We start from the raw sequence: 18859 nt of genomic DNA on the forward strand, positions 1-18859 counted from the left end.
TGCCTCCCTTTTCAATATGCCACTGCAGTGTGGTCTAAAGCAGTTGAAGAAGGCTTCTTGGAGGAGGTAAGATTGGAGTTGAGCTTAATCTTTAAAGGGGGCTCAAAATCAAGACAGTAAGTTTGTATTTATTTATATTTATATGTACCTTTGTTGATTAGTCTATTGCTAAACATTCATTCATTCCTACTGTGTTCCAAACTGAAGAGAAAAGATGAGTAAGACAAAGCTCTTGCTTACCTGGAGTTCACCTTCTACCAGAGGATGCAGATGTATGAACCAGTGATTCAGTAAAGTAGACAAATCGAGGTATATTTAGAGCAATACTAGAACGTTGTGGAGGAGCACTTTAGTTCTCCTAGGAGTTGGGGTTATCAGGGAAGTCCTTGGAAGATAACTAGGGGTTATATAGGTGGACATGCAGAGAAAGGCTATTTCAGGCAAAGAGCACAGTACAAGCAAAGAGAGTGTAAATGTGAGAGTAGAAGAGTGATGGGGGATGAAGCTATAAAGGAAACTGAGGCCAAATTGTGAACAGCTTTGCATAACTGGCTAGGAAATTTGAATTATTCTCTAGAGGCATGGGGGAGCCATCAAAGTAGGGATGTGCATAATCAGACTCTTATTTCAGAAAAAATGCCCTGGTAACAGTAAGAAGAAGGAATTAGAGTTGAGTCTGTTGGAATAAAGTCTGTGAGAGCCAGTGAGGCCTGAACTAGAGCAGTCATCATGATGATACAGTAGAGAGGTTGAAGAGAATTTTCAGAGGATTAATCAGTAGGACTTGATGCCCATTTGTACATAGTATGAGAAAAATCTAAGCAGTGTCTCCTGATTGCTCCTTCATTTGCTGCTACTTTAACTTTTACCTCCTGTCACATAGTATTCCCCTCAAAACTTTAGTTTGCGTTGAGACAGTCTGCTCATTCCATAGTCCACACACTTTACTCTGTGCCAAGTTGAACCTTAAAAATGGTTTCAGCTTCTAGATCCTTTTTCCTCTTTACTGCTCACCTTGAGCTCTCTCTGGCTCATGATATATGCTGCTTAGTTTAAAGGCAAAGTTTATCTCTGAAGTTCACTAGGAGATAAAAGTAGTACTTTTTTTTTAATTGGTTGTCTAAATACCTTTATATTTAGGAACTAACAGTCCTGTATACAGTTATTAAGACTATTTTGATGTGCGAACTGCTCCTGTCATAATTTTTGACACTGGAAAAGATCTAACTAAAAATGCTTCAAATTAAATCATAATTAAAAATTAGACTCGGTCTTCCTGCAATCTGCCTGCCCTTCTGAGAAATGAGTTCATGTTCTGAAGCTGATCTGACTTAGCAGTGTAGATAGCTAATAGGCTCACCCTTTAACGACTTGGAAGAAAGTAGATTCTCTCTAAAAGCCAAGAATGTAAACCACTAAGAATTTGTCTTATACTCACATTATATCCGTTTATTCTTTGGAGGCCTGTGATGCTTGTATGTTTTATATGTGGAAAGATGGGTGAACATTTATTTTACTCTTGCCTCACACACTTTAGAATATGCTGCTGCAGTTAAGAAATACTTTCAGTTTTAGAAATTTATGTTAAAATGTGCCACAACATTTGTTTATATTATTGGTCTCCCATTTACTAGTTCATCTACTTTCTCTTCTATCCTTGGTAATCCTCTTTACTTAAATGTCATCCTTTAAGAGGACATCTGTAATTGTGCCTTTACATCACACACTAAATCCTATACGAGACCATTCTAACAAGGCAAGTTAACTGTTACTGTTGTTTGTTAATTCCCCCAAAAATCTGGTTAACAAAGCTTTCATTATTTGTAACTCCTAATATATGTATATATTAAGAGCTCTAAATAGCAAAATATGTATGTTTCTAAAGTAAATAATATATTAACTGTAAATTCAGGTGACTTCATCTCTTTTTTAAAGTGAGCATTTTTATTCATCCCGTTTCAAATCTGTGAAATAATTTCTCTAGCATTCATCCTAACAACTTAGAGCCTTGCTTACTGTCTATGTCATAGTGCTAGAGCATTTTTCCCCTTGTTTGTTCTTTTAGTCAACATTTAATGAACATTTATTGAGCACCTGCTTTATGCCAGGCAATGTAATCAACATGAGGTGTATGATATGTGGCTCTACGGTATGGTGGAAAAGAAGGATGTGTCAGTGAGTAACTAGTAACTAGCCAGCAACTGTCTATAGAGCTGGAGCTGTGATGCTCTGTGAAATCTGATGTTTCAGAAGTCCATTCAGCTGATATGTAAATGTCCCTTCCTGGACTTGGTGCCAGAAATTATTGGGAATTCAAATAGCTATGTACTTCCAAAGTACTATTACTAGTGCTTTGCAAGCAGAGAGTTGGATTTAATGAGGGTTGGAATTTTCCAGGTAATATAACAGAGGGAAGGAGAGAAAGAGACAAGGAATTTGAGAGTGTATGCAAAGGAATATTTGTAATGATGGACCATGGAGTCTAAGCCAGGTAAGGGGGAAAGTAAGGACACAAAGGGAGTGCCGGACAGTGAAAAAAGGGTAGGATCAATGGATAGAGGTCCCACTGGAGTCAGGGAATGGTTGAAATCAGTGTAACAGAGGGAGTGAGCTGGAAAGTGAGTCAGTAGAAGTCAGAGAACAGGTTCCTTGAAATTGAAATTTTAGAAAGGGTGTGGTTATTGGTAATAATAAGGTCTGGGCCCAATATGATCATTGAGCTAGGTGGTGAGATAGAATGGAAGATGTAATTTTCCATAAGATTACTGAGCAAGAGAATGCCTTGATGAGAAATCATACCTACCTTCAAGATCTTACTCAGATATTACCACCTATTTAAAGCCTTCCCGAGTTTCTCAACTCTTAAGAGAAAATCCATTCCTTTTTCTCATTTCCATTATACCTGTTCATAATGGATTACAGTTCGTTGTTAAATAATTGTGAGGGCAAGAACCATGTCTCATTTACCTTTCGATTTCCAAGCCTGACACAAGTCAAGACCTAACATGGAACATGACTAAGTGTTTTTTCCATTGAGTTGAGAAGAGAAATAATGGTCAAGTGAAAATAGAGCTTTTGAGGTATGAAAGAGGAACTGATACCACAATAAACTTGGTTAATGTAAAGAGAGACATGTCAAACATATTTAATAACAGAGAGCTGAAGTTTTGAATTATCCACATAGCCTTCCCTATTAATTTCAGCTAGTACTGTTCTTCCTTTCCTAATTTTTAGTTCATTAACTGTACTAATTTTTTTAAACAAGTTTTGATTAAAATAACTTTATTATTTTCTTACATGCCAGTTTTTATTTAATAGCTTCATAACCCATCTCTTAAAAAGACTATAAAATTCTTGTTAGCCCAGGGTTTATGGGGCAGTAAAGGCTGTGTTCTACAGGACCCACACAACTGGATCATTAATGTCCTATATGGGACATCACAAATAAATGGAGGAAGAGTGGTTACTATTTCTGTTTAGTTGAACATACACTGGCATGTATGTAAAAGCTCAGCTGTTCTTGGTGAACTTGAATTAACTTTGGGAGAACGAGAGAAAGCTTCTGTTCTATATAGCAATTCGTTGTGTAAAATTTGTTGAATTAAAGTCAACAAAGATTTCTTTGAAATGAAACTCTGTCATTAGTGTCCATAAATCCACATTTTCTAGAGAAGTCTTAACTGACTCTGAAGATATCTTTGTTGTAAGCATCCCAGAGTGCAGAGACATATGGCTGTATTGCTGCTTTTCTTCTCTGCAAACAAGAAGTGGATGGTCTTAGGATCATTCACATACAATATTACTGAGAACTTCCAGCATAACAAAGATCCAGTTTGTTCAGAGTTGTTGTTCCATCAATCACTTCATCAGTGAGTCGCAAGCATGACTCTTTTCATCAGATTTCCTTGTCTGTTTCACTTACAGGTTTTATTTTACCTGGCATAAGTCACTTCTAAAGCTAAGTTTTCATACCTTTAGGAAGTTTTGTGCCTGCCACAGATACCAATATTATAAGTTTCATGGATAATAACTAACATGTCTGTGACCTAGCTTCTGCTGTTACCATGAATCATCATTTTAGTATTATCTGTTAGTAATGTTTTCATAACAATTTCATTTTTAGCAAATCTCACTTTGTGTGCTTTTTTGTTTTTTACTTAAAGGAAAGAACGCTTGGTGTATGTGGGTATCAGTATTGAAAACATCATTCCTCCACAAGTAAGTTTCTGGTTTATAGTATTTTTAAAGAGGAGACTGCCAAAATTGTTCTAAAATTTAACTCACTTTATGTAATATGAGTGGTTTTAAATATATAGTATACCTATTTTATTAAAAATGAAAATTTAGCACCTTAAAGAAATCACCCATTTCCCTCATGATTGAAATTATGTGTATGTAGATAGCCCCAAAATGTAATATCACATCCAAACCAAGTTTAAAGCTCACCCCACGGAGTTTATGCTCTTTTTTTGTACCCTAAATTGGGTAATTCGTTTTTAGCATCTTTATGTGCTATTTATGTGAAGTGACTAAAAAATAGTTCAGGGAGATTTGGTTTTTAATTCCCTGCTTTGGGGGTTATCAGAAACTTCAATTTGTGTTCTTACAGTTCAGTTTCTTTGAAGGGATACCATTGTTTTGCATTTATTAATCTAATTTATAATTGAGAAAGCTATATATGTAACATGATATTCATTTGAAATGAAGAAATTTTCTTAGTTTCATATGCAGTTTCATTCAGGCTTAATTAAATCACACACTGAAATAACCTGTCTTGGTTAGTTATTTTTCTGGAGCACCATGCCCCTTTATTCTTCTAAACCCATTATTTCATTTATTCAGCATATCTTTTGATTTATGTGTGTTAAGTTTCATTATCAGTGGATAGACTTCATCATGATTGTTTTAAAAGAGGTAATTATAGGGGCTTCCCTGGTGGCGCAGTGGTTGAGAGTCCGCCTGCCAATGCAGGGGACACGGGTTTGTGCCCCGGTCCGGGAAGATCCCACATGCCGTGGAGCGGCTGGGCCCGGGAGCCATGGCCGCTGAGCCTGCGTGTCCGGAGCCTATGCTCCGCAACGGGAGAGGCCGCAAGAGTGAGAGGCCCGTGTACCGCAAAAAAAAAAAAAAAAAAAAAAAAGAGGTAATTATAAACTCACAAAAGCATAAGTTTAATACAGAAGTGTTTTCATCCTTTGATCGCCAATATTCTTTTTAATCTCTGTACTTAGTATTGCCATGTTTATTCAGTTTTATGGGAATCATTTCACTTTTTTTAAACCTTTCACATGTGCTGCCTAGATGGACATTAGAAAGCTATTAATTCCAAGGAACTTTGTTCTGTTGTGAGTAATAACCTATATACTTATTATCATATTTTTAAACCAGGAGCCAGATTTTTCTGAAGATCATGAAGAAAAGAAAAAAGATTCCAAAAAATCCAAAGCAAACTTGCTTGAAAGGAGGTCAACAAGAACACGGAAATGTATAAGTTACAGGTATGAAATCTTTGAGAATGAAGGAGTGGAAAATGTTTTTGAAACAACCTGACCCCAAAGTATATGCTTTTCCCATTACAATGACAGTGATGATTAGAAGTTGTATATATATTTCTTACTTACCATCTTTAGAATCATAGAATTTTAGAGCAGCCAACATCATCTTTTCCAAATGTAATTTGCTCGTGTTATCCTCTTCTGTTTAACATACTTTGTCCGATTTCTGTAGCTCTGGGGATAAGAACCAATGCCTTTAACAAGGTCCACAGGCACTGCATAGCCTGCCCTGCACTTAGCTTTTCAGCTCCACCTCATCCATGTTTTTCCTTACTCTCTCAGGTTAGCCACACTGTCTTCTTTTGGTCCCTTTGTGTAGACTATTTACTCTGCCTTGAATTTCCCTCCTGTTTTTTTACCTTGTTAACAGTCCTCTCTTAATCAAACCCCTCTATTATATGCCCTCATAGCAACCAGTTTGTCTTCTTGAAAGTACTTCTATATTTGTAACAATCGTGATTTTAATTTTTTGATTAATATTGGTCTCCCGCACTATACTGTTAACATGAAGGTAAGTACCATGTCCGTGTTATGCACCCCTCTGTTCTTTACAGCTAGCATAGTGCTCCATCAGTACCTATTGAGAGACTCAATAAATATAGTCTGGTTTACCATCTACCACCAGAAATATCAGAGAGAGATTTTTTCCATAGTCACTCTGTTAGTAGCTAAACCTAGACTAAAACCTTATCTTCTAATTATTTGCTCATCTAGTGTTCTTTCCACGAAACCACCCTGTCTCACTCAAATAATAAATAAGTGATATTTTAATTATTTTAGACCATTGTTAGACAACACCAAAACAGTCTTTTAACTTGAATAACTGGAGATGGAAAACAGAGTTGATTTTATAGAACTTTAAGCTTGTTTCCTGTTTATAAACTTTTGTCAGTGATCATGAAAGAGTTCCCCTTGTGTAGTTTCTGTTGTTATTGTTAAAACTTTTTGGGGGTTGGCCAAAAAGTTTGTTTGGGTTTTTCCATAAACTGTTATAAATAAAATAAAATGCAGTAGGATCAGTAAGAGTAAAATCCTTAATATTTAGGGGAATGGTGTCCATCTTCTTCCTTTAAAAGAAAAAAAACTTTGAAAAAGTACCGTTTTTTTATAAAATCATTAAAACTAGTGAAGTCAAAACCTACTAATGGAAAGTGCAAGTGTTAAAGTCAATTCTACTAAAACACAACAAATGCATTCCTAAAAATTGCCATTGTGTGCAAAATTGCACAAAAACTATAAGGATTATGGGAAATATGGAGTTAGGGCCACACATTCAAAAACTTCATTAGTGACACATTAAAAAAAAAAAGATAACAATGGTAGTACCATTTGACACATCTTAAGTGGTTAAGAAATAACAAATACTACAATAAATATGATATTTTATGTTGAAAAAAGACCTGAAGCTTGTCTGTGGAAGTGATTGTGAGGAGAGTTGCAGTTTGTAAATTATTGTGTAGTGGTAGAAGGAGGGTTATTTGAAATCAGCCAGAAAGTTGTAATACCAGATGCAGATGGCTATAGCTTATAACACACATGATGAGCTTGGGTAGCTGGTAAATGTTTGTAAGGTGTGTGCACGTGTTTGTTTTGTGTATTCCTACACAGCTGGTGCAGTTTTCTACATTTACCTAGTGTTTCTCACAAGGAAAATTTCATATAAGCAAGTATGAAATACATGTTATGCTTGAATTATTTCCTAATATATCAGTTATGTTGGAACAAATTTACATTATCAGAACAAGCATCATAGGGGAACTGTATTGTCTTTCAATCCTGATGTAACTGTGGTTTTTAATGGGAGAAGAAATTTGTTTTATTAGCATTTCATCTTGGGTATATACCCAGAAGTGGGATTGCTGGATCATTTGGTAGTTCTGTTTTTGTTTTTTTGAGGAACCACCATGCTGTTTTCCATGGCAGCTGCACCATTTTCCATTCCCACCAACAGTGTACAGGGTTTCTGGGTTCTCCACGTCCTTGCCAACACTTGTTGGCTTTTGTTTTTTTCATGGCGGCCATCCTAGCAGATGTGAGGTGATGTCTCATGATTTTGATTTGCATTTCCTTGATGGTTGGTGATGTTGAGCATCTTTTCATGTGCTTGTTGGGCATTTGTATGTCTCTTCTCAATTTTTCTTTTTTCCTTCTGCTTCTTAGTACTTTTTAAAGAGATTTAACAGAGTCCTCCATATGCTGTCTCTAATTTTTTTAAGGTTTTTTTTTTTTTTTTTTTTTGCGGTACGTGGGCCTCTCACTGTTGTGGCCTCTCCCATTGCGGAGCACAGGCTCCAGACGCGCAGGCTCCGCGGCCATGGCTCACGGGCCCAGCTGCTCCGCGGCATGTGGGATCTTCCCGGACTGGGGCACGAACCCGTGTCCCCTGCATCGGCAGGCAGACTCTCAACCACTGCGCCACCAGGGAAGCCCCTAATTTTTTTTTTAAGTTTTATTTGTCATATTTAAGCTCTAAATACACCTAGAATTTACTTTGTACATGGGGTGCAATGGGACTGTTGTGAGGATAAAATCTAAAGCACTTAATATATCAACACGGGGAAAAAAACCCTCCCCCCCAAAAAAAATTTCATCACTACTATCATTTAATAATTGTTTATCGGATTCTTATAGCTCCTAACAGAGGATGATGTCAAAGTTGACTAGAAGGAGCATTGGATTGGGGGCCAGAAGACTTCAGATTATAGCCCTCACCACGCCACTAATTAGCCATGTATCTTTGAGTGGTTGGTCCATTTCCCTGGTCTTGGTTGACATACTTATGATGGTGAACTAACCCAGATGATCTCTTCAGCTTAAAATTATATAACAGTAATATAAACTATGTTTTTTAGTATAATATGTATTGTGTGATTCATTTATTTATACCCTGCCTAGTTCCCAAAAGGAGGTAAGGAAGATACATATTCTTATGTAAAGAGCAACTTTTTAAGCATAACACCAAACACAGAAACAATAGTGAAAAGGATATTTGATTATATAAAATTAAGAAAGACTCAGACAAAAGGCATTTACAAAAGAAAATGTCTGCTTGCAAAGAAATTTTGTAAAGGAGTTAAAATTCAAAAGGAATGGCTTATGAGTTTTAAAATAACAGTGAGTATATAGTTTTTTTCATAGTGGAAATAGTTTTTCCACATAGTGTCTGCAAAGACTGTTGCATACTTCAGACATTAACACTGCTGAAGTCAAGGATAAAAAGCCATTTTTGTTTGGAAATCAGTTCCTTAAGAAAAATTAAGTTTCCGTGTATTTTGGAGACTAGAACTAGACAGCATGATTTGTTTTTGTTTGCTTATTTGGGAGGGAGGCTGACTGGAGATGGGATGGGCACATATTTGTAATGATAGCGGGACAAAATGTCAGTTTTCCTGTCTCAAAACTTGAAAAAATAAGCAAAGGTTAAAGGGGGAATACACTTTGGGGACTTCTCTGGTGATCCAGTGGTCTAGACTCAGCACTTCCACTGCAGGGGCATTGGTTTGATCCCTGGTTGGGGAACTAAGATCCCGCAGGCCACGGTGTGGCCAAAAAAAAGGGGGGGGGGGCGAGGAATACACTTTGGATAGAAATAATTGCAACATATGACAAAGATGTTAAAGTCTTTAATACATAACAAGCTCTTACAGATCTGTAAGGAAAGATGAATATACTGGCTAATAAAATGGGGAAAGGACACAAACCAGTACTTGCAAATGAAAAAGTAAAAATGACCAGTAAACATGAAAATAATATTGGCTTTACTGGGTATTCAAATTAAAATTAAGGAACAAATAATTTTGTTTTTCCATATTAGCAAAAATATCTTAATGGTAAAATTCACTTCATGGTTGTATTTTAAATTGCTACAACCCTTGAAGAACAATTTGTATGCCCTTTAAGCCAACAATTTTATTTGTAGCAAGAATACCAGGAACAGGGCCTCCCTGGTGGCACAGTGGTTAAGAGTCCGCCTGCCGATGCAGGGGATACGGGTTCGTGCCCCGGTCTGGGAGGATCCCATATGCCGCGGAGCGGCTGGGCCCGTGAGCCATGGCCGCTGGGCCTGCGCATCCGGAGCCTGTGCTCCGCAACGGGAGAGGCCACAACAGTGAGAGGCCCACATACCGCAAAAAGGAAAAGAAAAAAAAAAAGAATACCAGGAACAAACCTATAATCCAACAAAGTCTCATAGTGGAACCAAGGGGCATCTCACCAAACAAAAGAAAAGATAGAGTTATGAAAAGATACTGAGGAATGGTAGAGTTTAGATGAAATTTAAATGAAGAGTAAGGCTCAAAGCAAAGCAGGACTGTGAAAGGGTCAGTATCATATGTGGACGGCATGGTAGACACACGGTCCTATTTACTTGAAAACAAGATAGAGTGTGGAGCGTTGTGTCTAACCCCTTATCCAAACTCTGAATCTGGGATGTAAATCAAGGCTGCTTATTCGTGTTAGAAGTGACTTAGATCCTCTAGGCAGAGGTGGGTGTTTCATTCTTACTGCTATAATTTCCTTTGTCCAAGGGTTCTGATGGTCTCTGAATTTAGAAAACAGTGTCTCAGTAAGAAAGTAGTAGTGGCTCAAAGAAATTGATTGTTATGGCACTTTACAGCTGCATCTTGTCCGGAGAAATCCTGTTTTCCATTAACTTTATGTCTGGCTGTATCTGAATCCATTATTCTAGCCTAATGAATAGATGCACAGATTTTTACTTTCTCAGAATTTACCTTAAGGAAGAGCTAAGCTATATCTATAAGGATGTTTTTCATAGCATTGTTTATAATCATGAAAAATTTGGAAGTAAACTGTTGCATTTAAAAATATGTTGTAGAAGAAGAGTTCTTAACCTGAAACTTGTGAATCTTCTGAAATTATATGTAAAATGTTATGTTTGTGTAGGTATATATATTTTCCTAGAGAGGAAATCTATAGCTGTAATGAGTTTCTCAACTCAAAAGGCAAAATATTTGGCTTATTAGTCATTGGTTTTTTTTCAAGGATTTTTGATTTTATTGTTTTTTTCTTTTTGGCTGCGTTGGGTCTTCATTGCAGTGTGCGGGCTTCTCATTGCGGTGGCTTCTCTTGTTGCAGAGCACGGGCTCTAGGCTGCTCACAGGCTTCAGTAGTTGCGGCGCACGGGCTCAGTAGTTGTGGCTCGCGGGCTCTAGAGCACAGGCTCAGTAGTTGTGGCACACGGGCTTAGTTGCTCCGCGGTACGTGAGATCTTCCTGGACCAGGGATCAAACCCGTGTCCCCTGCATTGGCAGGCGGATTCTTAACCACTGTGCCACCAGGGAAGTCCTGGCTATTGGTCTTAACTCTGTTGTTAATCACTGTGTAACTTTAATCCAATGCTGTCCAATTTACTGTGGTTATGGAAATGTTCTGTTACTTTGCTGTCCAGTATGGAAATCAGTAGCCATATGTCACTGTTGAGCACTTGAAATATGGCTAGTGAGGAACAGCATTTTTTATTTTAATTATTTTAAATATAAATAGTCACATGTGGCTAGTAATTACCATATTTAGCATGATCTTCAAGTCACTTTATCTTTTGGTCACCTCAGTTCTAAAGTGAAAAGAGTTTTGTATGTGAATAAATCTTAGGAATCACCTAGTCTTGGTTTTTTGCTTTAAGTTGGAGGAAATAGCCCTTGTGAGAAAAAGTATGTTTACCTAGTTCTAAAATTCTGACCATCTGTATATGAATTTCAGTAATAATAATAATAATAATATAATCTTTAATAACAACAGTAGTATACTTCTCACACTTAGTATTATTTCTGGAACACAAATTTTGTTCAGTTTACCTTGTCATATGATTTGTATAATCGGGTTGGCAAACTATGGCCTGTGGGCCAATCCAGCTCACTGCCAGTTTGTGTATAGCATGTGACCTAGGAGTGGTTTTTACATTTATAAATGGTTGAAAAAAGAACCAGAAGGCTAAAATTATTTGAAAATTACATGAAATTCAAATCACAGTGTCTATAAATAAAGTTATATTGGAACACAGCTACTTTCATTCACTTATATTGTCTGTGGCTGATTTTGCACTACAATGGCAGAGTTGAGTACAGAGATTGTACAGTCTACAAAGCCCATTACAAAAATATTTGTTGCTGCCTGGTATAGATGATCTTTGAAAATGAAAAACAACTTAGAATTAGATACTGATTTACAAAACTCTGTTTTACCAAAGAAATTGAGGTTAACAGGACTGAGGTGGTCTAATCCAAGTCCCACAGCCCCAAAGTAGCAGAGAGCAGTTTCACATTCAGCCCTTTTTCACTTCAGAGGCAATTTTCCTAACCCATATGCCAGGACAGGCTGTAATGTGATTGTTGTATGTGTTTTAGATTTGATGAGTTTGATGAAGCAATTGATGAAGCTATAGAAGATGATATCAAAGAGGCTGATGGAGGAGGTATGTGTTTATCATTCTCTCTTTTTCATCTAACTCGGCCAATACGTTAACTAAAATGCCCTGATTAGAAGCAGTGAGCAAGTATATTTTCGTATTCTCCTCAGTATGTGTCACGATCACTACTGATGTTAACTGTCTGAGATTCAAAATAATCTCTGGACACGGTGTCAGTGTATAGACTCAGAGCTTCTAATTATTTTAAAAGTAGTATTATTTTGTAATCTGATATGAAACATAAATGTTCCTCCCTAGGTTAAATGTTCTTCCCTAGATTAAAAAATTTTCTTCTGCTTCCAAACAGAAAACTTTGCTGTTGTCTTTCCATTTTTAGATCACTACTGCTACAAAGTCACAAAAATTATGGATCATCAGAATCTAAATGATTGCTTTCAATTAAAAATCAATTTATTAATTTCACAGTCTTTAATGGGTGACATTAAAATAGAAGAATTTGAAGATAATTTAATTAAAGAGCTATGTAGGAAATCACCAGTGCTCCAGTGTTATTATGAAAGGTCTAGAAAGGATTAATAATAAGTAGGCTGTTTGTAGTAAAACTGAAGAAGTCACTAGCTTTTCCAGACATGTGTTCCTTATTTACATCTTTGCTGCTGAATTCTCACTTTCTCTGCTCTGCAAACACAGTTTTAAAAAAAATTAAAAAATGGATTGGCCTCTTTCTAAAGCCATGTCCAAAAGACAGCTTTCAAGAAGAGATTCTTTTTCTTTTCCTTTTTTTTTTTTAATTTATTTTTTACTTTTTACTGTGTTGGGTCTTCATTTCTGTGCGAGGGCTTTCTCTAGTTGTGGCAAGCGGGGCCACTCTTCATCGCGGTGCGCAGGCCTCTCACTATCGCGGCCTCTCTTGTTGGGGAGCACAGGCTCCAGACGCGCAGGCTCAGTAGTTGTGGCTCACGGGCCTAGTTGCTCTGCTGCATGTGGGATCTTCCCAGACCAGGGCTCGAACCCATGTCCCCTGCATTAGCAGGCAGATTTTCAACCACTGCACCACCAGGTAAGCCCCAAGAAGAGATTCTTGAATGACTGCTGATAGGTATGAGGTTTCTTTTTGGGGTGATAAAAATGCTCTGGAGGGCTTCCCTGGTGGTGCAGTGGTTGAGAGTCTGCCTGCTGATGCAGGGGACATGGGTTCGTGCCCCGGTCCGGGAAGATCCCACATGCTGCGGAGCGGCTAGGCCCGTGAACCATGGCCACTGAGCCTGCGTGTCCGGAGCCTGTGCTCCGCAACGAGAGAGGCCACAACAGTGAGAGACCCGCGTACCGCAAAAAAAAAAAAAAAAAAAAAAAAAAAAAATGCTCTGGAGTTAGTGGTGATGGTTGCACAACTTTGTGACTATACTAAAAACCTATGAATTATACACTTTAAAAGGGTGAATATTATGGTACATGAATCATATCAAAATTTTTGAAGAAGCCAGTTCTTTACATAGTAAACTTCTATTTAGTAGGATAAACAAAAGAGAGCTCTGTCAGCTAAAGTTGTGAGAAAATTGCATATCTGTAGGAAGAAAATAAAGAAATCAAAAGAAATCTGCTAAGGACAATCTGTAGATATTAAAGGGAAGCTTTTAGTAAACATATAGTTGTCTCTCTCTCTCCCTCCCTCTCTTCCCCTCACCTGCCCTACACCCTTCCCCCTGGACTCAGGAGTTGGCCGAGGAAAAGATATCTCCACTATCACAGGCCACCGTGGAAAAGATATCTCTACTATTTTGGATGAAGAAAGAAAAGAAAATAAACGACCCCAGAGGGCAGCTGCTGCTCGCCGGAAGAAACGCCGGCGACTAAATGATCTGGACAGTGACAGCAACCTGGATGAAGAAGAGAGTGAGGATGAATTCAAGATCAGTGATGGGTGCGTGGTCTGTCAGTAGATCCCATTCTCTAGGTCCAGGCTTGAACAGGCCTACCAGATAAGCTTGGCCCTGCTCTGATGGAGCTTTTGTTCTTCATGCACATAGACAATCTGTTTTCAGGATGCTTTAAACAAATTCAGCAATGCTGATTTTGGTTCTTTCTAGATTAAAACGATTGTTTTAATCGATTATGGCTTGTTTGTTTTTTTGGGGGGGCCCACACGATGCAGCATGTGGGATCTTAGTTCCCCAACTAGGGATCGAACCCATGCCCCCTGCATTGGGTGTGCAGAGTCTTAACCACTGGACCAGGGAAGGGAAGTCCCTGTGCTTGTTGGTTTAATATTCAACATTGTATTTAAATTTCATGAACAGCAGTTAGCATTCATTTGTGGTGTACCTCTGTGCCACCTTCTGCCACCATGACCATGAGAGGTTCCCAGTCAAAAGTGAGAAATGGACAGGTATGAGTATTTAGAAACTATTCTCTGGTGACCCATAGGGGTTTGGGTTGGGGCAAGTAATTCAGTATGGAAGATCAGGAAAGGCTTCCCTGCAGAACAGGTATGGAAAGAATACCACAAAGTTTCTCCTCTCATATTGTTTAGTGGAGGAAACAAACATATAAACCACAAAAAAGTCATTCTGCATGATTGCTACTAAAACATAAGTCAGGGTACAGAGAAGGGCCAGATCAACCCAGGGAGGTCAAGGAAAGCCTCAGAGTAGAAATAAAGCTTTATCTGAAATGTGAAGAATGAACTGGGCAGATAGATGAATGTGAGATTAGAAGCAGTGAAGGAAAGAAAGTATTCTAAGCAGAGAAATCCTTTCCAGGGCAGCCAGGCATAAAACGTCATAGAATATTTAGGAAACTCCTGGTGTGTCAGGATAAGAAGAATTGAGGAAGCAGCAGAAAGTGCCCTGCTGGAAATGTGGCCAAGACATAAAAAGGAACCAGATGATGGAGTATTTTGTTTGTCATGCATAAGAATTTGGACTCTTTCCTGTAGATGATGAAAACCCACTGAATGGTTTTAAATACCAGACTAATATGAGGTTTATGTTTTAGAAAGATTCATCCTGGCATTCGTTCAGAGGATTTACTGAGGGGAAATGAGTATAGAGATTAAAGAGACTTTGGGGAATTGCTATAGTAGTTTAGGTGGGATATGAGAGCCTGAACTGAGAAGAGGTATCAGGTTTGAGATATTATCTTTATGAGATAGACTCGGGAGGAATTAGTCATTGATTAGATGTGAGAAATGAAAAGCGAGAAAGAAATTAGGATAAATACCAGGTTTCTGCTTTGAATTACTAGATGGGTGACAGTACCAAGTACCAGGCTAGGGAACAAAAAAGGGGAGTAGGTTAGGAAATAATGAGTTCACTTTTGGGCATGTTGAATTTGAGGTATGTGGAGGACTTCCCAAGAGGCCAAAGCAATGTACGTACAAAAATCAGCATCAATTCATGTTCATAACTCCTTCTAAAAAAAGGAGAGGGGGCAAAACATCTCTTCATTTTATAAACGGGGAAACTGATACAATTAACTGGGTATTTTACATTAAACGTTACTTAATAATTCACTGGACTTGTTAGAATTTGAACTCAGAACTCAAAAACGGGTTCACGGTTTTCAGTGTACCATCATAATTCATTTGGTTTCTCTTGGACAGATCTCAAGATGAGTTTGTAGTATCTGATGAGAACCCAGATGAAAGTGAAGAAGACCCACCATCTAATGATGACAGCGACACTGATTTCTGTAGCCGAAGACTAAGGCGACATCCCTCCCGGCCAATGAGGCAAAGCAGGCGTTTGCGGAGAAAGACTCCAAAGAAAAAGTACTCCGATGATGATGAAGAGGAGGAATCTGAGGAGAACAGTAGAGACTCTGGTAAAAATAATTTGTATCCACATCTCACCAAGTCAGTAAATTCTTATGACTTCTGGAATTAAGATTTCTTAAAATAAAATTCCATTCAATTGTAATATAAGCTTTCTGTTGATACTTTGAGTTCTATTCTTATGATTCACCACTAATTAAATCTTTCACATAAAGCACATCTGAGAAGACAGATACAGATGGATATGTTAACTTCATGCCAGACTCATTTAGGATTGTGCTGAATCCTTTTGGTGCCAAGTGCTTCCATGCCAAGACTTTACCTTCATAGTGTTTCTTGGGAATCATTCTTAATAATCTGAGAACATTTTTCTCAGATGTCTAGCTATTAGAGAAAGGTCACTAATTATCTCTAACATTTAGATCATGATCGGTGATTATGATTGTTAGTTTTTATAAATTATCAGTGGTTGATCTTATTATAGCTTATACTTATCTCTATTAACTAAATAAATAATGAGAGGCACAGCAGGTAAAAGAACAGATAGTAGTGCTTTATGGGATTGGCAGATAGGTAGCTGTTGTCTTACTGAGGAAGTGCCACAGACAGGAGTATTATATCCCCAACTTGAGCCAGGCTTGTGGAGTTTTACATAACTACAATATCAGAATCAGAAATTTTATTGATAAAATACTATTATCTAATCAACAATATACATTCAAATTTTATCAGGTGTCCCAATATTGTCCTTTATATAAACATCTTTTCCTGGTCAAGGATATAGTTCAGGATTACATATTGCATTTATTCATGTCTCTTTAGTCTCCTTTAATCTGTAATATTCCTCAAACTTTGTTGACTGTAGCATTTTTGAAAAATACAGACTAGTTATTTTGTAAAACATACCTCATTTGGGTTTTTGTATCCTTGTGATTAGATTCTAGTTATACATTTTTGGCAAGAATATCACAGAGTTAATGTGTGTCCTCCGGGTCTCTCTATTATTTTCCCTTTGTAATTAATAAATAATTCATAGGAAGATATTTTGAGACTGTAAATATCCTGTTCCTTATCAGATGTTTCACCCACTAGCTTTAGCATTTATTCATGAGTTTTCTAACTCCTTCCTTCCTTTTATATTTAATACTTGGTGTTCTGTAAGGAAGAGCTTTCTCTTCTCCCATATATATTTATTTCTTTGTATCAGTGTGGACTTACAGATTCTTATTTCAGTCGGTGGATATGATATGTTACCATCACTATTTTGACACACTTTGCCCTAGATTTGGCCAGTGGGACCCCTTTAAACTGTTGGCTAGCTGTTTTGAAATATTTGAAATCCATTAGAAAACAAAGCTAGATATGATGATTCAGTGGAATTTGTTAGCATTCCTGAAAAACTGCTCTGACACAATGCCATAGTGTGACTTTGGTTTATTGATCAGAGGTGACATGACAAGAATAGTGCTATTTAGCAGTGCTTTGAAAGTTAAAGTAGTCCCATGAGCTGTATTTAGCAGATTTTAATTCCGCATGGGGAAAAGGCAAAAATATAACTCCAGTTCTGTACTTATTTGAAACAGGCTCATCAGTTTTTTTGTGGTTAGAAAGTTTAACCTCTGCAGTTCATTGTGAAGCTATGACTGTAGCCATATAGCTATATATATAGGAACAGCAGATTATCATGAGGCAAAATAGTAACTATCCACCAAGAAGTGCAGTTGTGGCAGCCATGCAGCTCACTGGGTAGCTCTAGGTTGTATGAAATAAGGATTATGTAAAAAAAAAATTTTTTTTTTTTTTTGGCCGCACTGCAGTATCTCAGTTCCCCCAACAGAGATTGAACCCAGGCCCTTGGCAGTGAGAGTGCGGAGTCCTAACCACTGGACCACCAGGGAATTCCCTATGAAACATTTTTTAATCTTGAGGATTGACTGCTAATAGGATACATTTGTGAGGTTTGGCATTAAAGCCCCCCCAGATGTACTCATATTATTAAGAAGAAAATGAGAGGCATGAAAGTTACGACTGAACTCTGCCTAATAGCTTTATATTTTTATAACCTAAGCTAACTACTTTTCTATTTAGTGGAATTAAAATTTGTACTTGATGGGATTTCCCTGCTGGTCCAGTGGTTAAGACTCTGCACTTCCAATGCAGGAGTCCCAGGTTCAATCCCTGGGCAGGGAATTAAGATCCCACATGCTGCATGGCATGGCCAGAAATAAATTTTAAAAAAAAAAAATGTGCTTGATTTCTTTTTCCTTTCTCCTCTTTTTTTTTTTTTTTTTAACAGAAAGTGATTTTAGTGATGGTTTTAGTGATGATTTTGTAGAAACTCGGCGAAGGCGGTCAAGGAGGAACCAGAAAAGACAAATTAACTACAAAGAAGATTCAGAAAGTGATGGTTCCCAGAAGAGTTTACGACGTGGTAAAGAAATCAGACGAGTTCACAAGCGTAGGCTTTCCAGCTCAGAGAGTGAAGGTAAGGAATAGCTCTCCAGTTTCCAGAAGTTTGGACAAGGCAGCAGTACAAATTATAAAGTGAACTCAGGATGATGATTCTGTACCATTTCTTAGAAATTTAATATAACCCGTAATATCTTTGAGACAAAACCCATTATTTTATGCCTGGTCAACTTATAGTTTAAATAACTGATACTTGATAAGATACTAACTTTTAAGGTCTTCATTGTAATAATTAAATTCTTCATTGAAACTAGAAGAGTATCAGAAAATTGTGATCTGAACAAGATTTCTTCTGCTCCCTTATTATTTATGGGCTTCATTTTGAAATAACCTCCTATGTCCTGAATACCTGAACAGTTCCCACCCAAGGGTGCCTACTGTCTCTCTCCACCATAACAGTGAGCTTTAGTTGGTAAACCTTCATTTCTTAATAGCTTTAGCTGTGCCCCATACCAGAAGTATAGGAAAAGATCTAAAATATGAACTTGTGATATCCATTTAGTCTTTGTAGTTATTCCAGAGTTCTTCCCAAGTTTATTTTAAATGAGTCTAACCCTTACCTTCCCCCATTTCTTTTTTATATATTTAATTCTCCATTGTTTATGGTCTGTTTTGAAGATTATTTGCTTTCTTAGATCCTTGTCATTTATGTTTGAGCCCAAGCCAGGAGAGCAAGGG

At 37.5% G+C, this 18859-nt stretch overlaps 1 protein-coding gene and 1 non-coding gene across 5 annotated transcripts in view; both read left to right on the forward strand.

Annotated features, from left to right (window-relative positions):
• Positions 1–18859, forward strand: part of RSF1 (remodeling and spacing factor 1) — a 181835-nt gene that overhangs the window by 153937 nt on the left and 9039 nt on the right. For all 4 annotated transcript variants that reach the window (XM_060102804.1, XM_060102803.1, XM_060102801.1 and 1 more), the window contains exons 10-15: positions 4164–4218; positions 5389–5498; positions 11918–11985; positions 13654–13861; positions 15542–15762; positions 18009–18197. In XM_060102804.1, the coding sequence (XP_059958787.1) occupies positions 4164–4218; positions 5389–5498; positions 11918–11985; positions 13654–13861; positions 15542–15762; positions 18009–18197 (851 nt within the window). The remainder of the gene's footprint in view (positions 1–4163; positions 4219–5388; positions 5499–11917; positions 11986–13653; positions 13862–15541; positions 15763–18008; positions 18198–18859) is intronic.
• Positions 17830–17902, forward strand: TRNAG-UCC (transfer RNA glycine (anticodon UCC)). Its single transcript has one exon. It is a non-coding gene; the product is annotated as a tRNA-Gly (tRNA).

This window comes from Mesoplodon densirostris, chromosome 7 (assembly GCF_025265405.1).
Source record: "Mesoplodon densirostris isolate mMesDen1 chromosome 7, mMesDen1 primary haplotype, whole genome shotgun sequence".
NCBI classification, from domain to species: Eukaryota; Metazoa; Chordata; class Mammalia; order Artiodactyla; family Ziphiidae; genus Mesoplodon; species Mesoplodon densirostris.